Source organism: Carcharhinus amblyrhynchos, chromosome 10, assembly GCF_965287045.1.
Source record: "Carcharhinus amblyrhynchos chromosome 10, sCarAmb.v2.hapA, whole genome shotgun sequence".
Taxonomy (NCBI): Eukaryota; Metazoa; Chordata; class Chondrichthyes; order Carcharhiniformes; family Carcharhinidae; genus Carcharhinus; species Carcharhinus amblyrhynchos.
Window position 1 is genome coordinate 76,199,377 of NC_137333.1, and position 26,785 is coordinate 76,226,161.

At 41.5% G+C, this 26,785-nt stretch overlaps 1 protein-coding gene across 1 annotated transcript in view; it reads left to right on the forward strand.

Moving 5' to 3' along the window:
• The window catches only part of pan3 (poly(A) specific ribonuclease subunit PAN3), a 178,657-nt gene that overhangs the window by 26,201 nt on the left and 125,671 nt on the right, over nt 1–26,785 (forward strand). Inside the window, exon 3 of the mRNA XM_080197405.1 lies at nt 11,309–11,381. Within this exon, the coding sequence (XP_080053531.1) occupies nt 11,309–11,381 (73 nt within the window). The remainder of the gene's footprint in view (nt 1–11,308; nt 11,382–26,785) is intronic.

The following is a 26,785-nucleotide window of genomic DNA, read 5'->3' on the forward strand; positions in this document are numbered from 1 at the left end:
AAGGGGGAACTATTCGATGTGGTATATTTGAACTTTCAGAAAGCATTGTCAGAATCCCGCACAAGAGATTATTGTGCAAGATTAAAATGCTTGGGATTGGGGGAAATGTATTGAGATGGATAGAAAAATGGTTGATGGAGAGGAATTAGAGCAGGAGTTAGTGGATGTTTTTCAAACTGGCAAGCAGTAACTAGTGGGATGCCACAGGGATCAGTGCTGAGACCCCAGCTATTCACAATATATATTGATAATTTGAATGAGGGAACAAAATGTAACATCGCAAAGTTTGCAAATGATACCAAGTTGGGTAGGAGGGTGAACGGTGACAAGGATGCACAGATCCTTCAGAATGATTTGGGCAGGTTGAGTGAGTGGGCTAATCAATGCAGATGCAGTATAATTTGGATAAGTGTGAGGTTATTCACTTTGGAAGCAAAAACAGGAAGGCAGATTACCTGAATGGCTGTAAATAGGGAGAGAGGAGTGTGCAGTGGGACCTGGGTGTCCTAGTGCACCAGCCACTGAAGGCAAGTATACAGGTGCAGCAGACGGTAAAGAAGGCAAAAGGTACATGCCTTCATATTGAGACATTTTGAGTACAGGAGCAGGGATATGTTGTTGCAATTATATAGGGCCTTGGTGAGGCTGCACGTAAAGTATTGTGTGCGGTTTTGGTCTCCTTTCTGAGGAAGAATATTCTTGCTCTCGAGGGAGTGTGGCAAATGTTTACCAGGCTGATTCTGGGGATGGTGGGACTGATTCATGTATGAGGAGAGATTGACTAGGTTAGTTTAGGATTGTTTTCACTGGACCACAGATGAATGAGGGGGGATCTCAGAAACTTATAAAATTCCCAGAGGACTAGTCAGGGTAGATGCAGAGAGGATATTCCCAACTGTGGGGTTCACATCTGAGGATTCAGGGTAGATCATTTAGGACAGAAGTGAGGAGACATTTCTTCACCCAAAGAGTGGTGAGTCTGTGGAATTCATTGCCACAGGAAGTTGTTGATGCCAAAACATTGAATGTATTTAAGAGGTGGCTGGATATAGCACTTGGAGCAAATGGGATCAAAGATTATGGGGAAAAGCAGGATTAGGCTATTAAGTTGGATGATCAGCCATGATTGTAATGAATGGCAGAGCAGGCTCAAAGGGCCAAATGACCACCTCCTGCTCCTATCTATGTTTCAAAAACAAAGTGCTGTAAAATCTCAGTAGGTCTGTCAGCATTTGTGGAGGAAGAACAGAGCCAATGTTTTGATTCTGCACTAATGGTCTCATTAACACCCACTAATTTGGATGTTAATGAGACCATTAACACTTGATATCCCTATCGATCTTAAAACCTGAGTATTATACACTCAGCCAAAGAGGGGAGTAAAGGAGCATTGTTTTAGAATAAATTTTTCCATGTTTAATAACTTACCTCATTAAAACTAATTAGTAATCTTATGATTGTTCCTTTGCTTTTGTTTTAAAAGTAAAAGTTACAGTCTTTTGAGCCAGGGTTCAATTCTGGGATCTTCCTGTCTGGTTGTAACACAAATTTGTATCATAGCACAAGTAGGATGGAGTATAAAAGTAGGGAAATATTGTAACAACTGAACAGGACATTGATGAGACCACACCTAGACTACTTTGTGCAGTCTTGATCTCCTTAACAAAATAAGGATATACTTGCATTGTATGCAGTTTAGGGAAGGTTCACTGGGCTGATTCTTGGAATGAAGGAATTGTCATACAGCAGTTGTTGAACAGGTTGAGCCTATACTGATTGAGGGTTACAAGAATGAAAGAATGTCATTAACACAAATAAGATTTTGAGGGAACTTGGCAGGATAGATGCTGAGAAGATGCTTCCTTCCAGGGTTTGGTGGGGGGTGGAATCTAGAATTAGGGGAAGAGTTTCAGAATAAGGGGCTTTCTATCCAAGGTAGAGACAAGAAGAAAGTTCTCTGCCCAAGTGGAGGCTGGGTCCCATTTAAGGCTGTCTTAGACTGATCTTTGATCAGTCAAGAGTTATGGAAGGACAGTCAGGAAGGTGGATTAGATGATCAGATTAGCCATGATCTTAGTCAATGGTGGAACAGGTTTGAGGGGTCAGATGAGCTGTTCATACCCCTCTCCCTCATGTTATTTTGGGAAGGGAAGCTGTTTGTAGAGATATTATTATTATTATTATTATTATTATTATTATTGAAGAGGTAATAGTAGAACCAAGCCAGACTATTCCTATTTAAACCAGCATTGCTAAAGCAAATTACCTGGTCATTAATTTCTTGATGGCTGTGGGATCTTGCTATGCACAAATTGGCTTCTACCAATAATTAGAACAAGACATCCCAAGGTGTGCTTTACATCTAATTAAGCATGTAAAACATCTTGATGTCCTGAGAATATGAAAGGTGTTTTATAAAGGCAAACTTTTTTTTTCTTTTGAGCTGGACAGTCGAGAGGAATAATGCAATAGACACTGTTCAAGGTGATGGAGAGGGCAAGGAAGGAAAATTTGCTGCTGTTTTAGTCGTAGAGAATGTTTTCAGGGTTTTGGATGGGGCTTTTTTTTGTTGCTGTGGGTAAAAGCAGAGTTCTTTAGAGCTTTGATGGGTAACTTAATGTTTCCTGCTGCTGGTTGAAACATTCAGTAAGTTCCATCTACATATGAGATGCCGTATGAGTTACTGTTTTGGTGGTGCTGGCAGGATGTTTCACATGAAAGTGAGAGAGATGTTTCACCTGGAGAATTGGATGCATTGCTTTCCATTTGTGACTATTTATTGTGGGCTATTAATAATGCTTTTGTCTGGAAAAAGCAAACTTTTGCTATGTAATCAGTATTACGTAGTATCAGGTGTGTAAAGGTCCTTGTTATTTGACTAATGCTTTGATTCCAAATTTGTAAAGTTAAACCAACTTATTTTGACTTTTTCCTTTTAATATGAATATAAGAACATAAGAAATAGGAGCAGGAGTAGGCCATCTAGTCCTTCGAGCCTGCCCCGCCATTCAGTAAGATCATGGCTGATCTGTCGTGGCTCAGTTCCACATTCCTGCCCTCTCCCCATAACCCTTAATCAAGGGTTAAGGGTTAATAAACCCTTAACTCTTATCAAAAACCCATCAACCCGCTTCTTAAAAATATTTAGCGAGGTAGCCTCCACCACTTCAACGGGCAGAGAATTCCAGAGATTCACCACCCTTTGAGTGAAGAAATTCTTCCTCAACTCCGTTCTAAACCGCCCCCCCCCCCCCTTTATCTTGAGGCTGTGCCCCCTAGTCCTACTGTCCTTTCTGAGCGGGAAGAGTCTCTCTTTTCATTCTACAGTTTCTGTTGGCCAAATAAATGACTAGATGTCAAAAATATTTACATATTTACTCTCTTGTGCAAACAGTCTGCACAGAATTTAAACAAGATTGTTTATGGTTGTGTATCATTTTAATTGAAAAGCTAGGAACTAACATGTAATCTATTAAAACGCTTAAAATTTAGCCACCACAATAAAGAGACCTTTATACATTTTGGCAAATTCTTCAACGTATACATTACCAATATAAGAACATAAGAACATAAGAAATAGGAGCAGGAGTAGGCCATCTGGCCCTTCGAGCCTGCCCCGCCATTCAATAAGATCATGGCTGATCTGTCGTGGCTCAGTTCCACTTTCCCGCCCTCTCCCCATAACCCTTAATCCCCTCTCTTATCAAAAACCCATCAACCCGCTTCTTAAAAATATTTAGCGAGGCAGCCTCCACCACTTCAACGGGCAGAGAATTCCAGAGATTCACCACCCTTTGAGTGAAGAAGTTCCTCCTCAACTCCGTTCTGAACCGCCCCCCCTTTATCTTGAGGCTGTGCCCCCTAGTCCTACTGTCTTTTTGAGCGGGAAGAGTCTTTCCACCTCTATCCTATCCATCCCATTCATCATCTTATACGTCTCAATGAGATCTCCCCTCATTCTTCTAAACTCTAACGAGTACAAGCCTAGTTTATTCAGCCTCTCCTCATAGCTCAACCCCCTCAACTCCGGTATCAGCCTAGTAAACCTCCTCTGCACTCCCTCCAAGGCCAAAATATCCTTGCGCAGGTGCGGCGCCCAAAACTGCACACAGTACTCCAGCTGCGGCCTCACCAATGCCCTATACAGCTGCAGCAAGACCTCCCTACTTTTATATTCAATCCCCCTCGCTATGAAGGCCAGCATCCCATTCGCCTTCCTGACCACCTGCTGCACCTGCAGGCTGGGTTTTTGCGACTCATGCACAAGGACCCCGAGGTCCCTCTGCACCGTCGCCTGCTGCAGTTTTTCGCCACGTAAGTAATAGTCCTTCCTACCATTCTTCCTACCAAAGTGGACCACCTCACACTTGCCAACATTAAATTCCATTTGCCATTTCCTGGCCCATTCGCCCAGCCTATCTAGATCCTTCTGCAGACTCTCCACACCCTCCGCACAATTTGCCTTTCCCCCAATCTTGGTGTCATCAGCAAATTTCGACACCCTACACTCGGTTCCCTCCTCCAGATCATCTATATAAATGGTAAATAGCTGAGGCCCCAGCACCGACCCCTGGGGCACCCCACTAGTCACCAACCGCCAATCCGAATAGCACCCATTGACCCCCACTCTCTGCCTCCTATTTGACAACCAATCCTCTATCCACGCTAACACCCTACCCCCAACTCCATGTCCTCTGACCTTCTGCATATCCTCCCTTATAGATGAAAGGATGATGCAGCCTTTCGTCAAAGTATATGATGTCGTCATATAGCAGGAAGTGGCAGTGTTCAAATTTTATTTATATCAAGTTTTACTATATAGCAATATTGTCTGGAGTCATAGAGACATTACCATATAAAGGGGGCTGTTTGGCCCATTGAGTTCACATCAGCTCTATGTTGAGCAATCTTGTCAGTCTCATTCCCCTGTTCTGTTCCCATAGCTCCACAAACTTACTGCTTTAAATGCTCATCTGAGTTCCTTTTGAAATCATTAATCATCTCTACTTCCACTATCCTCACAGGCAATGGTTCCAGGTCATTACCATTCACTGCGTAATAATTTTTCCTCACATCTCCCCTGCATCTCTTGCCCGAAACTTAGATATTTGTCCTCTAGTCCCTTCCCATTGGTTCTTATGTAAACATGTCAAAATCTTGTACACCTTGAATAGAGTTCTGTTCAACCTCCTTTGTTCCAGAGAGCACTACAGGGCAACTTGGCAAGATTACATCAATCGCATTTCCCTTTCTGCAACACCTGTCACTGGGAAGGACAAATGAAGCAATTTCATATTACTTAGGACTGACTGCACTGAAATTGGTCATTTGGTCCTACAGACCCATGCTGGTGTTTGTCTTTTTTTTAAGGAAATAATTTCAATCCTTTGGAAATTCACTTGCTTGGAATGCTGTAGTGGCCCAATGGGTGGGCCTGTTCAGGTGGCTGCTCAGAGGTCAAAATCTCCATTCTTCTTGAGACAAGGAATCCAGTGTTTTTGATATTGGCACTATGCCTTAATTATTTGAAGTAGAAAAATGCTGATGTGGGGAAAAATAAATGAGATAAAATCATATGTTGAACAGTTTCTGTTACGGCATACTTTGAGGACTTTGTGCCACACAGAGTATTAATAATATTACTTTAACAGTTGACAAAAGGTAACCAAGTTGAAGTTTTGATCAAATCTATGAAGGCCAAGTCTGACCCAGTATTCATGTCTATGACTTGATCACCAGGTTTCAAGCTAACAAGTAGAATTATACAAAAGCAAAATATTGTGGATGTTAGAAAGCTTCAATTAAAAACAGAAAATGCTGTAAATACTCAACAGGCTGCACCTGTGAGGAGAAGAACTTAATTAATGGGCTGAATATTCGTTATCAAAGCAGATATCCCTTGAGGAAATTTTCTGACTTGATAGATGTGCCTTGATGTAAAAGACCCTATCACACATGCTTTTGTGAGCAATCCTGCTGACTCTGGAAGCATATTGGAGATGGCAATGTGAATGGGCAAGTGCTGATGCAGGCTGGTTAGAAGGCTGGTCTGTTTTCTGGGACTCTCTCCCACTTGTTTTAAAAACTGTTAGACCCTCCGGCTCTACCTCAGCTGCATAACTTCCAATACCACCTCAAACCCCATGCCCCTATATAGCCACTTACTCTGTATCCACTATAGGCAGGACTCAGAAGCCATGTGGAGATGAAAAAAAAATCAACTTCAAACAGTCTAGTAGAGCTTTTATTTGTACACATTTGATACTAAAAAAAGCTTATTTATTCATGAAATCTGTTCAAAGATTGTAAATGACCTCAAGTAGTCAATCTGTTACACAAGCAAACAAACCTTTATTCACTAACCACATAAAAAGGGAGTTAAAGCTTTAGTGGTCTCTTGAAATTGTCAGTCAAAAATATGAACGCAACCTTCCTGCTGAGAAAAGCGCTTTTTTAAAACTCAGCTATGCATTCTAAATGGGTTCAGTTGTAATAAAAGCTTTTAGAAAGTGTCAACAATCAACTCTATTGAAACAGTACAAACATATGGCAACAATTTTTTCGAAGATGCACCAGTAGGTCTGGCAATCAATGAACTCCAACAGCATAGCTTTGTTTCTTTGATTTATAGCTGCACATTTTTTTCATCTTTATAAGACTGGGGATTTAAATAACTCCAAATCATGACACGTCTGACCTTATCAATGTTTCAAGATTTGTGTCTCCTGTACAGCCCTCGGAGCATTCAGAAAAGGGCCTTTTGATCTTAGCACAAATTATAAATGGCCCTGCTGAGTCTGGATTTCCCACTTATGTAATATATACCCCATTGCCTTTCCACTGCCAGCAAAAAAGGGATTTGCCAAAAAACTGCCTGCCATTTTTAAAGGCCTCTGGATTTGGCCTAAATTATATAAGAGCTAACACCTTTGGTTGTCAGTGAATTACTTTTTTTTCCTCACCAGTGAGTACACCCCCATACTTTAATGCTCTGATCTTCAGTTAGTTTGTGATCCATGTACTTCAAATTCACTGACATAGATTTCTCTAAAATAAACATAAAATACTGTGGATGTTGGAAAACTGAAATAAAAACATGTCTTAATGATGGATTTATTCTGATTGTGCCTTACTAAAATTACTGCATTCAGTCTTTCAACATACATTTTACACACCAACTTCAACATGTGCTCAAGAGTTCACTATCCTGTGTAAATACTGGAGAGGAAAAAGGTGCTCTGATGAACTAAAATATATCATTATCTGGTACAAATAATGATGCACAACATTGTTGATGTTCTATCAACATTTTTAGACTTTCCTAAAACAAATAAAATCTTTGTTTCTGCTTTATAAGCCATCAGACCTCATTTAGTGAAGTATGGTACTGAACTGGCAATTGATGTCATTTATGCTCTCAGCATTATATTTTTGGTGCAATTCAGGAATATATTTCCAGTATTATTACCTCATAATTTTTGCCAGTTCTCAAAAATTATTTGCTTCATAGTTGCAAGTGAAAGTATGTACTCAATCAAGACTGAAATTCAAACTTTCACCAACTCCTTTTACTTCAAAATGAATATTCCAGTCATCTGGTTCTATGGTGTCTTAGGAGAGGTTGGCAAATTTGATTACTAAACATGCTAACTTGTGTCTGTATTAAATCAGCTTCAAAAACAATTAATTGTTTTCAGGAATCCTGTTTTCCCCCACCCCCACAAGCACAGCTATTGGATAATTTCTATGCTGCATCCATGAAATTTCTGATGTTTGGAATTCGGGCCTTTATAGAAATGAAGTCCCTGTTTATTTTAAAATGTAAATGTGATCAGAATAGGTTTACCCTCACACTAATAATTACAACCACACAATCTGTAGCAAGGCTGTTGTAACAATGGAACCAGATAGTATATGTACCCAGCCTGATGGACCAGATGTGTTGTAAATGCTTGAGTCCTTGTTTCCTGTGGTATTGAACTGCGTGTGATACCTCATTGCAAACTGGATGAAAGCCAGTTTCTGTGGTAAATTATGTTCCCAGTGTCTGCCCGCACTTGTCAAGTACTCTAGCAGTTAATTATATGTTCACCGTCTCAATCTACGCATTTCAACTAGCTGCCTTTATTCTGATATTACATGAACTATTTCACTGGTTCTCAAACTGAGGTTTGCTAAGACCTTTTTAGGGTTTTGTGATGCTAGACTGGCCTGACAGGTCGACAACATTGGCATGAATTTGTGCAGTGGTCAAGAGTAAGCCAGTGACTGGTGTGCTTTGCTCATATTGTGCTCCTGCACAGTTCTCTAGTACTCTCTCAATGCTCCTCTTCCCCAGCCCCAAGTCCTGGCTCCCTCCATGATCCAGCTTTTTCTGTATTTTGCTCTTGCCCTGATGCCTGTTTCCACAATGGTCCTGCTATTCTCTTGTTTTTCTGGTGTTCTTCAGGCTCCTCTGTCACTGAGTTGTACTTCTCCAGTGACCCTGTTCTCCTCTGTTCCACTACTCGGCAGAATCGCTGAGCAGAAATTGATAACCAAGTTCTGCACACGAGGACGGCCTCAATCAGGATCTTGGGTTCATGTCACACTGTCTGTAATCCCCACGACTTGCCTGGCTTGCAAAATCTCACTAACTGTCTTGACTGGAGATAATACACATCTCTTTAACCTGTGTTTAAGTCTTTCTCTACTCACGTTGTCTGCACCATTAAGACTTGATTACCTGTTAAGACTTGCATTCCAACATTATCTTGTAATTTGAGTTTGTGTCTATATATGCCCTACTTGTGAACACAACCCTTCACTGACCTGAAGAAAGAGTGATACTCTGAAAGCTTGTGCTACCAAATAAACCTGTTGGACTTTAACCTGGTGTTGTGAGACTTCTTACTGTGCTTACCCCAGTCCAATGCTGGCATCTCCACATTACCACTACTGTTTCCCAGCCTCCTTTCTGTGCTCCTGTTGAAGAAAGGCAGACTCTGCAGTGAGAAGCAGAAACACCTATCTCACCTATAAGTAACTGATTGTTTTCTTAAAAGCATAACCAAGCACTCTACACGCAGCACTTGATATTAGAAATATTGTGTACTATTTTAATTTGGATGTGAGCTCCACAATTACAAATCATTTTGAAGAGGGGTCTTTCACCCCAAAACGTTTGAAAACCACTGAATTATTCTTTCTATTATTGCAGCAAAAGAAGAGCACCTTTGATGCAATAAAATCTCTAAACATGTTTTAGCTGGGCAGAATAGACACAATGATTGAGAGCTGGCTGAATGCAAAGCCAAAAGGATAGGCAGAACAGCGTTTTTGACAGGTGCAAATAAGTTAACTTTGGATTTCCCATTGTTCAGTTGGAGAAAGTTTTAACTTGTGCGTTGTGGTGCTGAATATGCAGTTTCACATCGTAGAGGTGACTAAAATGTATGAAAGACAGTGGTAGATATGGTGTTGTGCATGAATATTGCAGGTAATAGATCTGGATAGCATGTAAATAACGAAAGAGTCAAGAATGCAATGTTCAGGTACTCGAGAGGCAAAGTTGGGTAGTAGAAGAAGATGTCTTTGGAAATGTAGCACAGATTGCTATGACTCCTGGTCTGATTAAGACCACAAAAAACTGATGTGAATGTTGCCCAGTCCATGATGCAAAGCAGCCTCCCATCCAATGATGCCATCTACACTTCCTGCTGCCTCGGAAAAGCAGCCAGCATAATCAAGGACCCCACACACCCCGGACACGCACTCTTCCTTTGGTCCATCAAGAAAAAGATACAAAAGTCTGAGATCATGTACCAGCTGACTCAGCCTTTTCCCTGCTGCCATCAGACTTTGGAATGGACCTACCATATATTAATCTGACCTTTCTACAACCTAACTATGACAACACTATATTCTGCACCTCCTTTCCTCCTTCCCTATGTATTCTATGAAGGATATGTTTTGTTTGTATAGTGCGCAAGAAACAATACTTTTCACTGTATCCCAGTGCATGTGACAATAATAAATCAAACAAAGAAAAACTGATTCTGAAATGAGTGCTCCCTGGAGTTGGGCAATATAAAGTATGGTGGAGAATATTTGAGTGATTGACAGTGAATGTTGCAGACAATTTGAGGACAACCATGGGAGGTAACAGTTCATCACTGTTATTAGGAAAGTGGTTATTGGTGATGTTGACTGTTGTGGTCTAGGTCTGGTGAGAATAATGGAAAATAAATGGGAGGAATTCAAAGAAAATCTGGTGGATATCAGCATGATTTTGCCCCCTTACTATTTTTAACTGTATTAGTTCAAGTTCTGCATTCATTTTAAAATCATCCCATTAATGTACTTCCTATAACTCACATGGAGGCCTGAAAATGGGCTTCTAATACCTAGTTACTTCTATGCTGCCCAGCCAGCTCAAGCTCTTCACTTTGTAATGGCAGCATTAGAATCCTAGCTTTTCAGTTGTGTTGGTTCCACACAGCATTAATTTGAAGATGGGCTTTTCCTCTGGCTTTGATAGATGAGTGCTAGATTATTACTGGTAACCTTTTTCACCTGAAGCTATACCTCCCACCTTTCTTATCTCTATTGGTCTTTTCTACTTTGAATTCCTGCTCCATTCCTTCGCAAGTAACCCTTATGTTTCTTTGCTCCCATCCCCTCTTCTCCCATCCCACCTCCTTCCAAATACAATCTCATCCACTATTGGCTCAAGCATTTCTTAACCTTTCATCCTTCTGGTGTTGTTTTTGACTGCCAACAAGTTTTGATGTCTTTCTTTGTCACTTTTTGTTTAAGACTCCATAGCCATATTCCTTTCTATCTACCATGTCAAGCTCCTTCATAATCTTGAATGTTTCAATGAGATCATCTCTTATTCTTCTAAACTCTACAGAATATAGACCCAATTTGCTCATCCTCTCATCACAGGGACCAATCTGACGAACCTTCTCTGTACTGTCTCCAATGCAAATATATGCTCCCTTAAAAATGGAGAGATAATTAGATGTGGTGTCACTAAAGCCCTTTCCTGCTTAAAGAAGCTGTCAGTGGCACAAGCCCCCCGTTGATTCTTGATTCTGCTGCTCCAAGCAGACTTTTAAAGTCGTGTAAATTAAATATTAGTAGATGAGCACTTTTTATGGTGTAGCTAATAAGAGATGTGGTAGTTGTAGTGTCTGTTGGTAACTTGATATATTTAAATGAAGGATGAAAGGCAGGTGGTGTTTGCAAAGTAACATGTAGATTGATGTGAGAGAATGGACATCACAAAAGTCACAGTTATAATAATACTTGTTTTTGTTTACAGAGGCAAGCTAACAGCAGCAGCTCACCCAGCCTGTTGAGTGATTGTGCCAAAGCTTATGCTTGTGCAGGACATGGTAAAGTATTTTATTGTAATTCAGTTGTATATATTTTAGAAAAAAGTAGCATATTATAGGTGTTTTCCATAATGTAGTTTGCTGGTTGGGGTGGCATGTCTTTTTTGCCATTCAGTTTTTTTTCCAGACATATAATAACTGGCTTTCTTAATATCATGATGCATCAAAACACAAAACATTTTTTATGAACCCAATGTCTGGTATAAATTTAATTAAAAATTAGGTTGCTGTTATTTGATCTGTTATTGGTTCTGATTGGAATGATCTAAGTTCACAGGATTGATACTATGTAGGCTTTATTTTATCAAATGATTGCAGATGTATTTTGAAACAGATCATTTTAGATATGACATTGGGAATTATTTTAGGATTGTATACTATTAAATCTGCATCATCAAAACCTTTCACTCGGAATTAATATGAACATATTTTCTCCCACCATTCAATGGGACTGTCGGTGCATATTAATTCCTTTCTTCTATCTACATCTTGGCTGTTTCAGCTGGAAAGGTACCATCTTTGAGACAGTGAAAGTAATAATCAGCAATCCAGCTAATCTGCACCTTTACAAACTTAGTCAGTAGTTTAAGGATGGCAGAGAGCCAAGTACAAATTGTGCCCACCTGTCGAATCCGAAGAAAGTGGAGAAACTGATTTGTAATGGAGGACATTTGGGAACGGTAGAGAATTTATAAGAGTTATAGGCTTGAAAGTGACAAAGATTTATTGCCTACTTAATTTTGCTTTATCAGTATTGATGGTGCAAATACTCTTCAAAACTATTAATCATTTGCTGTGTGAAAGCAATTCACTAATCTCTTATGAATTGAACATCTTTTTCAAAACAAAACTGTATTTGGGATGCAATTTTTGCTGGCATGGCAACATCATTTTTGATTCTTGACTGCCTTTAGAAAGTGAAGGCATTGTCCTTGTGATCAGAGGAGGGAATTTTAGGTTTAAACTTGTTGTGATGAAGGCATGGTAGCTATGTCAAAGTTGGGATGGTGTGTAAATTTAGAAATGAATTTGGAGGTGATGGTACTTCCATTAATCGTCCTGCTCCAGTTCTTGGTGGAGGTCACAGGAGGTACTATCAGTGTAAGTTGTAAATTAGCATAACGTAGTCACAGTGGACTGGTGGTGAGGATTGATATTGAGCTCAGTTGGGGCATTAATCAAATTGGCTACTCTGAGATTCTTGAATGTTGTTGCAGATGGAAACATCCAGGTGAGAAGTAAGTGTTTCTTTGCATTCTTAAATTAAACTTTGTAGATGGTGGAGAAGCTTTGAGGTGTGAAGAGATTAGCCTTACCCATTAGAGTATTAAGCATCTGTCCTGGTTTTGTAGCTGTGTTGTTGTTGTGGATAGTCCAGTTAAGCTTTTCATCATTGATGATTTGCAAACTGTTGCCAGTGGGAAGCCTGCTGGTGATGTTGCTGAGGAGAGGCAACTGGTTGCTGAACTTCCTCTTGTTCAGGATAATCAATACCTGGCACAAATGTTACCTGTTGTCAGCCTAGGCTTGAATGATATCCAGGTTTTTCTGAAGGATAGTGTGGACTGCTTCATTGCCAGAAGAGTTGTAGATGGACCAAGCAGTGTGGAATCATCAGGAAACAAGCCAAAACTGTTTTTTAGACAGAAGAAAATCTTTGATGCAGCAGAAGTTTTTAGGACAAGGACTCCTCCCTGAAGAGAAACTGCAGCAGTGTTCTGGGGCGGTAATGATTGGTGCCCAACAAACATAACCAATATTTCTTTATCATGTGGGATTCTAACCACCAGAGAGGGTTCCCCCTGTTGACTAAAATTTTGTTTGGATTTCTTGATGTCATACTCCATTAAATATTTTTTGATGCCAAGAACATTGCAAAGTACTCACCTGCCTTAAGACATTTAACTCTTAAATTCTCATGATTTCTTTTCCTGTTTCATGGGATTGCTATCCCTAATTTTGCCAGAGAATGTGCCACGAGCCCCTGAAAATGTAAAAGATAAATATTTCACAAGTTTATATTGCATGATTTTACATATTTGACAGTCTGTATTCTAAATTATGTGGTAATGTACCTACCATAATCTCTGTGAAGTTGTATAAGTGTATATCTTAACACAATTTTAACACAGCATTCATTGTGATTAGAAGAGATAAGTACTTAAAAATCAGTGATATTAGTGCACTATATTAGATCAAAATATCCTTTGCTGTCATAACTGATTTATATTTGTGTGTGTTAGTAATGCACACATGAGAATGGCCGTATTGTAACGTGTTCTAGATGCCAGATTAAGACTGTAAGAGAAGAAAGTTAATGGGCTGCTGGTGTAAAGACAATGACCAATATAATGTAGCTTAACAATTCCATTGTCCCTATCTGAGGTCAGTTAACCTAGCAGAGCTGGAATTGAAATTTATATCTTTCTTGTCTGTAATATTTTTTAAAGCTAAATATTGTAATTTTGGAATTGTACAAATGCTTAGTGAAAAATATATTTGATTTTAAGTTGAAAATTTATTGTGCTATAATTATAAATTAAGGTAGGGATAAAACTCTGATCCCTGAACATTGAAATAATATTTTGGTTTACCTGTAGTTTCCATTATTGATTTTTCAGAGCTGACTTTTTCACGTAGCCTTTTCATCACCCGTTATAGTCAATCGCAGAATAGATTTTGTTCAGCATTGATCCACAAACTGCTTGAAAATCACAAAATAATTATGCGCAAGTAAAGCAATTTGGTCTATTCTGATTCATCCATTCAAAGTTCCTCCGTTCAACATCCAGTTGTTTATTAAATAAGAAGTCGATCTCTAATAAACTATCTAGCAGTCTGTTTTGTGCTGTTCACACTTTGAAGAAAGCTTATTGTTATCTGTCTTCAGCCTTTTCTGTTACTAGTTAGAATATTAGAGGATTACTATTGCACTCTGATTTGTAGCACGTAGATGCACTTCATATCAGCTATTTTGTATATCTCCTTTCTAGGTTGAAGTTACTTCAATGTTTCCTTAAGATTCTGAATTCCAACACTAGCATTGTGCCTTTTTTCAGCACAGTAAAATCCCATGTCCCCCATGATTAGAACTGCATAGGGTACAAGTGCTGTCTGTGTGGACCATAGTACAGTTTAATCACAATTTATTTGACTACTACTTTTATTCAATTGTTTGTCTTTCTGTTTGTTGGTTCTTCCCCTTCCCCTTCTTTGTTTGGATATGTTGTTGTTAACTGTATTAAAAATTCTAGGCCTTGATTACCCTCCTCCATACCCATTTCAGCATAATTCATGATAGTATGCGTAGCACTCATTTTATTTTTCATGCCTTGAGTCTGACTTATTAAGGATTGATCTTAAAGTATTTTCTCTCTGTGTTGATAGATCAGCTCGGTCCTTTGGCCTGCAATTTAAGTCTAAAGATAATCTTCTGACTTCTGATTTTTTTTTAGTTGGCCATTGATATAAAGTAGAATTCAAAAGTTTTGTTAAAGGAGTGGAAAATCTTCCCGTTAGGAATTCATACCAATGGTAAAAGAAGAATGTTAAAGTTGATTAACCTAAAAGGAAAATAATTTGCAGAAAAACATTGATTCACATGGGAATGTGCTTGGTTAAAACTTGCCATTTTCAAACAGCCTTTGTTTAATATATGGAAGATTCCTATGATACAACTGACAAAACTTCTCTTCCAAGCCCCCTGCCACACCCCAAACATTTAATAATATACATACCATCAGTTGGACAGATATTCAAATTAAAGATGGGGTTTTAGCTTCGCAATTAAGAACTTTAAAAATCTTGTGGTCTTTTATGGTTGCAGTCCTTCACATTGTTAGTTCAGGAAGGGAGAGCTCTCTTTCACTATGTGGCCCTTCACAGTCTGTAAGTACAACTTTATGGAAGTTTTCAATGAAATTATTCTTCAGTTTTAACTTGTCATCAACAGCTTTCAGTCTTAAAAACAGACTTTTTATTTTTACCCTCAACTTTGTTGAGTAAATTCTGCATTGTAACTGTGTAGATACTTTCTTTGGTCAGCTCCAATATCAAAATTACCCGTATTCTGCTTTTAACATGTTCTGCTAACTAACCTTTATGCCAGTGTTAACACCTGTCTTAGTCTTTAACTGTCATTACCATTCCCTTTATCTTGTATCCGTCATCTTTGTCAAATCTCTCCTGAACTCCAAACTATTCATGACCTTTTATTTTGCTCCACCTGCTCCACCCCCTCTTTTTCAGCAGCATAAAACATACTTGCCTCTCTTCAGTTCTGAATAAGATTCATATGGAGTTGAAGGGTGAACTCTTTTTCTCTCTTGACAGATTTTGTCAGGATGTACTGTTGAGAAAGGCATGAATGTTAGGGAACTTAGGGAAATAAGTAGTGATGTCTTGAGGAGTGTATATATTACAGAAGGAAATGCTGGAAGTCTTAAAGCATATCAAGGTAGATAAGTCGTCGGGACCTGATGAAGTGTATCCCAAGACGTTATGAGAGGGTAGGGAGGAAATTGTGGGTCCCCTAGCAGAGATATTTGAATCATTGACAGCTACAGGTGAGGTGCCTGAAGATTGGAGGGTGGCAAATGTTGTGCTTTTGTTTAAGAAGGGCTGCAGGGAAAAGCCTGGGAATGACAGGCCGGTGAGCTGAACATCTATAGTGGGTAAGTTATTAGAACGTATTTTGAGAGACAGGATCCACAGGCATTTAGAGAAGCAAGGACTGATTAGGGGCAGTTAGCATGGCTTTGTGAGCGGAAAATCAGATCTTTAAAATTTCATTGCGTTTTTTGAAGGGTAACCAAGAAGGTAAATGAGGGCAGTGTTGTTGACCTTGTCTACGTGGACTTTAGCAAGGCCTTTGACAAGTTACTGCATAATACATTGTTGCAAAAGATTAAATCTGATGGGATCCATGGTGGGGTAGCCAGCTGGATACAAAATTAGCTTGACGACAGTGGACAAGGCAGTTGTCGTGAGTTGTTTTTCAAACTGGAGGCCTGTGACCAATGGTATGCCTCAAGGATTGGTGCTAGGTCCCCTATTATTTGTCATTTATATGAATGATTTGGATTAGAATTTAGGAGGCATGGTTAGTAAGTTAGCAGATGACACCAAGATTGGTGGCATAGTGTAGAGTAAAGAAGGTTATCCAGGATTGCAATGGGATCTTGATCAATTGGATCAGTGGGCTAATGAATGGCAGATAGAGTTTAATTTAGATAAATGTGAGCATTTTGGAAAATTGAACCAGGGCAGGACTTACTAAGTTAATGGTAGGGCATTGGTGAGAGTTATAGAACAAAGAGATCTAGGGGTACAGGTTCATAGCTGCTTGAAAGTGGAGTCACAGGCGAACAAGGTGACGAAGAAGGCATTCAGCATGCTTGGTTTCATTGGTCAGAACCTTGAATACAGGAGTTAGGATGTCTTGTTGAAGTTGTACAAAACATTGGTAAGGCCACACTTGGAATACTGTTTACCATTCTGGTCACCCTATTATAGAAAGGATACTCTTAAACTAGAAAGAGTGCAAAAGAGATTTACTGGGATGCTACCAGGACAGGACTTGATGGTTTGAGTTATAGGGAGAGGTTGGTTGGACTGGGACTTTTTTCCCTAGAGCGTAGGAGACTGAGGGGGTAATTTTATAGAGCTTTATAGAATAATGAGAGGCATAGATAAGGTAGAGAGTCAATACCTTTTCCCAAAGGTAGGGGAGCCTAAAACTCGAAGGCACAGGTTTTAGGTGAGAGGGGGAGACGTACAAAAGATTCCAGAGAGGCACTTTTTTCACATACAAGGTGGTGAGTGTCTGGAATGAGCTGCCAGAGGCAGTAGTAGAGGCGGGTACAATTTTGTCTTCTAAAAAACATTTGGACGGTTACCTGGGTAACGTGGGTATAGAGGGATATGGGCCAAACGCAGGCAATTCGGACTCGCTTAGTGGTAAAAGCTAGGTGACATGAGCAGGTTGGGCCGAAGGGCCTGTTTCCCCATGCTGTAAACCTTTATGACTCTGTGACTTTCTTAATGAAAGTCCATTTATCTGTGTTTAAAAACTTAATTGATGACCATTTTAAGCAATGAAATTTGCCTCTGGCCCCATTTAGGAACATTTCATAGATATTGAGACACATCACTAACCAATATGGCCAGGGGTGGCACTGTAGTTAGCACTGCTGCCTCACAGTGCCATGGACCCAGGTTTGATTCCTGGCTTGGATCACTGTCTGTGCGGAGTCTGTACATTTTCCTTGTGTCTGCATGGGTTTCCTCCCACAGTCTGAAAGACGTGCTGGTTAAATGCATTGGCCATGCTAATTTCTCCCTCAGTGTACCCGAATAGGTGCAGTAGTGTGATGACTAGGGGATTTTCACAATAACTTCATTGCAGTGTTGATGTAAGCCTACTTGTGACACTAAAAAATAAGTTAAATAATTCAGAGGTGGCCATTTGGCTGGAGACAGATCTCAAAAGGTGTGCCTTCAGCTCATCTTATTAGAGGGATGTGTCATCATCAGAAACATTCACGTCACTAGATCTTCCCAGTCACCTCGTCGATTGATCCACGCTGCAGCTGAGAGAGCAAGATCCTGCTGCAGTCAGTGCCTCTGTGGGCCGCTGATTTCTGCAATTAACTTTGCATGCATGGTTGTTGCAACTTGCTCTTGCTGCGGCTGTATAGGGCATTCTTGCTGCAGCTGTATAGGGCATTGGTGAGGCTGCAGCTGGAGTACTGTGTGCAGTTTTGGGCGCTGTACTTACGCAAGGATATTTTGGTCTTGGAGGGAGTGCAGAGGAGGTTTACTAGGCTGATACTGGAGTTGAGGGGGTTGAGCTATGAGGAGAGGCTGAATAAACTAGGCTTGTACTCGTTAGAGTTTAGAAGAATGAGGGGAGATCTCATTGAGACGTATAAGATGATGAATGGGATGGATAGGATAGAGGTGGAGAGACTCTTCCCGCTCAGAAAGGACAGTAGGACTAGGGGGCACAGCCTCAAGATAAAGGAGGGGGGGGAGCGGTTTAGAACGGAGTTGAGGAGGAACTTCTTCACTCAAAGGGTGGTGAATCTCTGGAATTCACTGCCTGTTGAAGTGGTGGAGGCTGCCTCACTAAATATTTTTAAGACGCAGGTTGATGGGTTTTTGATAAGCGAGGGGATTAAGGGTTATGGGGAGAGGGCGGGAATGTGGAACTGAGCCACGACAGATCAGCCATGATCTTATTGAATGGCGGGGCAGGCTCGAAGGGCTAGATGGCCTACTCCTGCTCCTATTTCTTATGTTCTTATACCTCTACATAACAATGAGCACTCATTATTTCTACTCTAGAAACCAGTCCATTATGTTAAAGGTGCAATATGAAGGTAAACTACTGATATTGGAACTAGAGTTACTGAAATAATTTGAGAACAGGCCTGAACACACTGTCAGTAAGCTTTATCCAGCACTTTGGCAGGAGATAACTCAGCTACTGTTACCACTGTCAGTATAGTATCTCTCAGTTTTTAATGCTTGCTGATGTTGATCAAGGGTAGTATTTGTAGGCAAGTATCCTTGCTCTTGAGAGAAAATGACTTGACTTGGATTCTAGTTGTCACTGATGCTGTAAATGATGGGACAGATTGCTGACCCAGAATATTGCCATTGGAGCTGTTCAAAAAGAAAGCATCAGGATCCTTTCATAACTGATTTTTTTTTAAAGAGTTGGAGGTTTGTTTTTGATGTTTTGATGCAAATGCTACTTAACAATAGGGCCTCTTGGAGAAAATGCTGTCCTGGATATATTAACAATGTTAATATTCTCCAGTTTAAAGTTTTTAAATCTTTTGACCACTTATGCAGATCTTTTGACTGAATTATTTAGGAAAGTTTTCATTTGTTGAATCCAAGTCGCATATAATTCCTACGACTATGCAGATGTCCTCCCTTTCTTCTTGTTGTGCATTTGATACTTTGTGAAATTTCTTGTAAATCCTATGTTCCAGAGTAAAAAAAAAAGTTGGCTGTATGGAGAGAATGATGTATGGACTGAGGAAGATGCGCTCTTATGATACATATGTAAAATAATTCAAAAAGATAGTGAATTGTCAATAATGCCAAAAATGAACATTCATGACTTAGCCTCTATAGGTAACCTTGGACTTACAGTTACTAATGAGCCCGTTGTTCAGGGGTGACTGCTGTGCCAAAGAATTCGGCTAAAATTTTCAGATTTTCTTAACACAAAAAAAGTCATGGAAGAAACAAAATAATATTAGAGAATCTTAAGAAGTACCAGTAAAACCGCAAAGTAACCACATTACAGAGCATCTCATCCTGCTGCGGATATAATCAGATCCTTGAAATTATTTTGTGATAAAGGATGCGTAACACCTCAATTTGCAAGATTTGGATAACAGAGATAGCAAGGTTCCAGAAATGAAATAAATTTGACTAATATCCCATCTTCCCACAACTATACTGATCTACTCTAGCAAATTCCTCAGTATTTGCAACATTGAGGTTGCTCCTGTCATCGTTGGCTATCCTTTGATTAGTGGATGAGTTCCATTTAGGATCTCAAGTTTCTGCCATAGGAGAATCCGGTCGTTGTGGTACATGTGGGTGCCAACGACGTAGGCAAAATGCAAACTGAGGATCTGGGGAGGGAGTATGAAAAGCTGGGAATGGAATTAAAAAGTAGAACCGACAAGGTGGCTATCTGTGGGCTACTGCCTGAACCGAGTGCAGACGGGCGTAGGGTTGATAAGATTAAGGAAGTGAATGGGTGGCTCAGGGATTGGTGTGGGAGGAATGGGTTTGAATTTATGGGGCATTGGCATCAGTATTGGGGTAGGTGGGAACTGTTCGGGCGGGATGGGGTTGGTCTGAACCGTGCTGGGACCAGAGTCCTGGCATATCGTGTAAAGAGGATTGTAGACAGGCCTTTAAACTAATTGGGGGGGGGGGTGCGAGGGTAGGTGACATTACGAGGCCTAAAGTTAAGGAGAGGGTACAGGTAAGGGAAGAGGCCGAGGATGTCCCAATAATAAAGGGAGTAGGGGGCGTGAGTATGGTAGGTGGCGTTCCGGCAAATAGGGTCCAGGTGAAGGCTGGGATGAAGGCACTTTATCTGAATGCACAAAGCATTCGGAATAAAGTGGATGAGCTGGTGGCGCAGATCGGCACAAATGGATATGATCTGGTGGCCATTACAGAGACGTGGCTGCAAGGTGACAGGGACTGGGAGCTGAATGTCCAGGGGTATCAAGTGTTTAGGAAGGATAGGCGGGAGGAAAAAGGGGTGGGGGGGGGGAGCATAGCTCTGCTGATTAAGGATAGCATCAGGGTGGTAGCAAGGGATGATATTGGAGCCAAAGAGCAGAACGTGGAATCGTTGTGGGTAGAGATTAGGAGCAGCAAGGGGAGGAAGACGCTGGTGGGTGTCGTCTATAGGCCCCCGAATAATGATCTGGAGGTGGGGCGGGCTGTTAATGCGCAAATAAGTGCGGCGTGCAGGAATGGGACGGCCGTAATTATGGGGGATTTCAATCTACATATTGATTGGTCGACCCATGTTGGACGCGGTGCGCTCGAGGAGGAGTTCTTGGAATGCTGCCGGGATAGTCTCCTTGAACAGTGTGTGTTGGAGCCGACGAGGGAGCGAGCGATCTTGGATCTGGTGTTATGTAATGAGGCGGGTAGAATTAGGGACCTTGCGGTGAAGGATCCTCTTGGGGAGAGTGATCATTGTATGGTGGAGTTTCTGGTGCAGATGGAGGAGGAGAAAGTGGGTTCCCGGACACACGTCCTTTGTTTGAACAGAGGGGAGTACGGTAGGATGACAGAAGAATTGGCGAATGTTGACTGGGGGAGCGCGTTGGAAGGTAGGTCTGCTGAGGAGCAGTGGAGGATCTTTAAGGAGATCTTTCTTGGTGCTCAGCAGAAATTTATTCCGATGGTCAAAAAGGACCGTAGGAGGAGAGGTAATAAGCCGTGGATAACGAAGGAGGTGAAGGAAAGTGTTAAATTAAAAGCGGAGGCGTTTAGAGTAGCTAAGAGGATTGGGAGAGGTTTAAATGTCAACAAAGATTGACAAAAAAGTTGATAAGGAAGGGTAGGGTAAATGATGAAGCCGGGCTAGCGCTTAATATAAAAAAGGATAGCAAGAGTTTTTATAAATATATAAAAAGGAAGAGGCTGGCTAGGGTGAACGTTGGACCCTTAGAGGATGAGAAGGGGGACTTAGTGGGTAGGGGATGGGGATATGGCTGAGGTCTTGAATAACTTTTTTGTTTCGGTCTTCACGGAGGAGGACGTGAATAATTTGCCGGGTGTTAGAGATGGAAAGGTGGTAGGACTGGAGGGTCTCAATGACATTACTGTTACTAGAGAGGCAGTGCTCGACAGACTGGAGGGGCTGATTGTGGACAAGTCCCCAGGACCGGATGGAATGCATCCAAGAATTCTGAAAGAAATGGCGGAGGTGATAGTGGATGCCTTGGTGATTATTTTCCAGACATCGCTGGATTCCGGGGAAGTGCCGGAAGATTGGAAAACGGCTAATGTTACGCCGTTGTTTAAGAAGGGTGCCAGGCAAAAGGCAGGGAATTATAGGCCGGTTAGTTTAACGTCTGTTGTAGGTAAAATGTTAGAATCCGTCATCAAGGAGGAAATAGCGAGGCATCTTGAGGGGAATTGCTTGATAGAGCAGATGCAGCACGGTTTCGTTAAGGGGAAGTTGTGTCTGACAAATTTATTGGAGTTCTATGAGGATGTGTCCAGGGCGGTAGATAGAGGAGAGCCGGTGGATGTGGTCTTTCTTGATTTTCAGAAGGCGTTTGACAAGGTACCTCACAAGAGGTTATTGCAGAAGGTCAGGGGACATGGAGTTGGGGGTAGGGTGTTAGCGTGGATAGAGGACTGGTTGTCAAATAGGAGGTAGAGAGTGGGGGTCAATAGGTGCTATTCGGATTGGCGGTTGGTGACTAGTGGGGTGCCCCAGGGGTCGGTGCTGGGGCCTCAGCTATTTACCATTTATATAGATGATCTGGAGGAGGGAACCAAGTGTATGGTGTCGAAATTTGCTGATGACACCAAGATTGGTGGAACGGCAAATTGTGCGGAGGGTGTGGAGAGTCTGCAGAAGGATCTAGATAGGCTGGGCGAATGGGCCAGGAACTGGCAAATGGAATTTAATGTTGGCAAGTGTGAGGTGGTCCACTTTGGTAGGAATAATGGTAGGAAGGATTATTACTTACGTGGCGAAAAACTGCAGCAGATGACGGTGCAGAGGGACCTCGGGGTCCTTGTGCATGAGTCGCAAAAACCCAGCTAGCAGGTGGTCAGGAAGGCTAATGGGATGCTGGCCTTCATAGCGAGGGGGATTGAATATAAAAGTAGGGAGGTCTTGCTGCGGCTGTATAGGGCATTGGTGAGGCCGCAGCTTGAGTACTGTGTGCAGTTTTGGGTGCCGTACTTACGCAAGGATATTTTGGCCTTGGAGGGAGTGCAGAGGAGGTTTACTAGGCTGATGCCGGAGTTGAGGGGGTTGAGCTATGAGGAGAGGCTGAATAAACTAGGCTTGTACTCGTTAGAGTTTAGAAGAATGAGGGGAGATCTCATTGAGACATATAAGATGATGAATGGGATGGATGGGATAGAGGTGGAGAGACTCGTCCCGCTCAGAAAGGACAGTAGGACTAGGGGGCACAGCCTCAAGTTAAAGGGGGGGCGGTTTAGAACAGAGTTGAGGAAGAACTTCTTCACTCAAAGGGTGGTGAATCTCTGGCATTCTCTGCCCGTTGAAGTGGAGGCTACCTCGCTAAATATTTTTAAGACGCAGGTTGATGGGTTTTTGATAAGCGAGGGGATTAAGGGTTACGGGGAGAGGGCGGGAATGTGGAACTAAGCCACGACTGATCAGCCATGATCTTATTGAATGGCGGGGCAGGCTCGAAGGGCTAGATGGCCTACTCCTGCTCCTATTTCTTATGTTCTTATGTTCTGCATCTGACTGGGCTGATTTTTGACCCACAGATCTTTGGACATGTGGGTCAGGGTGTTCCATGAGGTAGTGGGAGTCAGCATGCTGTTCCTCTTTTCTTATCTGCTACTGCTCTGCTTCACTGTTCACCATTGTGACTCAAAGCAGCTTGTGATGTAGCTTAATGGACAAGTTGTCGCTATTTTAAACAATTGGTAGCAAACTGCTCCCAGTCATCAATATCAGCGCTGCCACTTTCCAAGGAGATTTGGATGTTTAGTTCTGGGAGATTCTTGCTGTAAAGGTAGATAAGCTAAAATGCTGGGACTTGGAGATTGCCAGAACACCTAAAAGAAATTAGCAGTTCCGAAGGTTACTTATGTTTATTTCCTAGAGTTGTAAGTAGAAGAGATAGAGCTAGCTTAGTTGGAGAAGTAGAGATGTGATGTCTACGCTGCTTTCAAAGAAGTACAGTTCAGAAAAATATTTTGTTTTGAAGAACTAAATTAAAACCATTCAATGAACCCTGAAAAATGACAATATTGTGGTGATGGGTGGAACTTAAGATGGTTCTCTGGTTTCAGTTTATCTGGGAGAGGGTGTTGGTTGCAGATTGGACCCTGTGTGGCTTGCAGCTCGCAGAAGTGTCCTGGGAGCTGTTAGCAGGCTGCAGGTTTAGGACTCACTGAAGACCTCAGAGCCATTTGTAACTGCTTCCAGCAGTCTGGAGTGTAGAGAAACTTAGGGGTAGTTCCTGCTTTGTGAAACTAATGATCTGTGAAAGGGTTGGCTTTGTGAGTGGAAAATCAATCATGTCTCAAAAATTTGATTGAGTTTTTTTGCAGGAGAAGCCAAGAAGATAGATGAGGGCAGTGCAGTTGATGTCCACGTGGACTTTAGCAAGGCCTTTCACAAGTTACTGCATGCTAGGTTGTTGCATAAGAGTAAATCTCATGGGATCCAGGGTGAGGTAGTGAAATGGATACAAAATTGCCTTGATGACAAAGCCAGAGGGTGTTGTAGAGTTGTTTTTCAAATTGGAGGCCTGTGACCAGGTCTCAGGGATCAGTGCTGGGACCACTGTTATTTGTCATTTATATTAATAATTTGGATGAGAATATAGGAGGCATGGTAAGTAGGTTTACAGATGACACCAAGATTGGTGGTATAGTGAACAGTGAAGAAAGTTAGCTTGGGTTGCAATGGGATCTTGATCAATCGGGCCAGTGGGCTGACGAATGACAGGTGGAGTTTAATTTAGATAAATGCGAGGTGATGCATCTTGGTAGATTGAACCAGGGCAGGACTTACTCAGTTAATGGTAGAACATTGGAAAGAGTTACAGAACAAAGAGATCTAGGGGTATATGTTCATAGCTTCTTGAAAGTGGAGTCACCGGTAGGCAGAGTGGTGAAAAAGGCATTCAGCATACTTGGTTTCATTGGTCAGAACATTGAATACAGGAGTTGTGACGTCTTATTGAAGTTGTACAAGACATTGGTAAGGCCACACTTGGAATACTGTGTACTGTTCTGGTTGCCCTATTATAGAAAGGATATAATTAAACTAGAAAGAGTGCAGAAAAGATTTACTAAGATGATACCAGGACTTGATGATTTGAGTTATAAGGAGGGGCTGGATAGACTGGGACTTTTATCTCTGGGGTGTAGAAGGTGAGGGGGTGATCTTATAAAGGTCTATAAAATAATGGAGCACAGATCAGCTGGATAGTCAATATCTTTTCCCAAAGGTAGGGGAGTCTAAAACTAGAGGGCATAGGTTTAATGTGAGAGGGGAGAGATACAAAAGTGTCCAGAGGGGCAATTTTTTCACAGGCTGCTGAGTGTCTGGAACAAGCTGCCAGAGGTATTGTAGAGACGAGTACAATTTTGTCTTTTAGAAAGCATTTAGACAGTTACACGGATAAGATGGAAATAGAGGGATATGGGCCAAATCAGGCAATTGGAACTAGCTTCCGGGCTTTAAAAAAAGGGTGGCATGGTCAAGTTGGGCCAAAGGGCCTGTTACCTGAGTTTTGAAAGATGAATAAGAAAAATGCTTATCAAGCCAGTTTTCCTGTGGCACCCCAGTTCAAATTTTCTGAGAACGTGGTCAGTCTGCAGTAGAGTCACGGATTGGATACAACTTTTAGATGCTGCTGTATCCATATCTTCCTGTTGCAAACTCATTGCTTGTTGCAGTTCTCCGATCAAGGTGGTTCATAAATGGATCCTACCACAATGTTCTGGAGAATAGCCTGCAGAATATCAGTGCTGCCGTGGATTCATGGTTGGGTTGTTAAATATCCTTTCTAGTGTTGACAGATGGGATTGTCATGGTTAGGACATGAAACATCATCCTGTGAGTGAAAGCAATTTTGTTCTTTTGAACTTCGTCTATAAATGCTCTGGTAGCTTCAAAAAAGCTTTCCATGTCATGACAATCCTAGTCAAGCTGTTTCAATTCAGGCATAATAGTGGTATGTACCCAGCAATATGGAAAATTGACTACGTATACCCAGTATGCAAAAAGCAGGATACATCCAATCAGGCCAGCTCCACTCCATTAGTCTACTCTGTCATCATTAAAGCAGTGGAGGGCTCATCAACAGTGCAGCCAAACATCATTTGCTTAGCAGTAACCTGCTCACTGGTGCACAGTTTAGCTTCCAGCAGAGTCACTTGGCTCCTGACCTTATGACAGGTTTGGTTCAAACATGGACACGAGCTGAAATCCAGAGGATGAGGTGAGAGTGACTGCCCTTGATGCCAAGGCTGCATTTGGCTGGGTGTGGCATCAAGGAGCCCTGGAAAAACTGGGGTCAGCAGGATTTGGGGAAAACGTTCCATTGGTTGTCATCATACCTAAGAAAGTAAGATGATTGTGGATGCTGGAGGTCAGTGATCTCAGCTCCAGGACATGACTGTGCGTGTTCCTCAGAGGAATGCCTGAGGCTCAAACACCTTCAGCTGCTTCAGCAATATCCTTCCTTCCATTGGAGGGTCTAAAGAATGGATGTTCGCTGATGGTTGCACTATGTTCAGAACCATTCATGACTCCTCAGATAATGAAAAAAATCCATGTCCAAATGCAGCAAGATCTGGACAATGTCCAGGATTGGGCTGACAAGTAGCAAATAACATTGGTGCTGCACAAGTGCCAGGCAATGACCAACTCCAACAAGAGAGGATCTAACCATCACCCCACGACATTCAGTGGCATTACCAGCACTGAATCCACCTCTGTCAATATTTTGAGGAGTCAACATAAGCTGAAACGGAACTGGACTAGCCATAAAAATGCTGTGGTGACAAGAACAGATCAGAGACTAAGAATTGTGCAGTGAGTAACTCACCACCTCATGCCCCAGGTTCAGCCCAGCATCTATAAGGCACAAGTTAGGATTGTGAAGGAATACTCT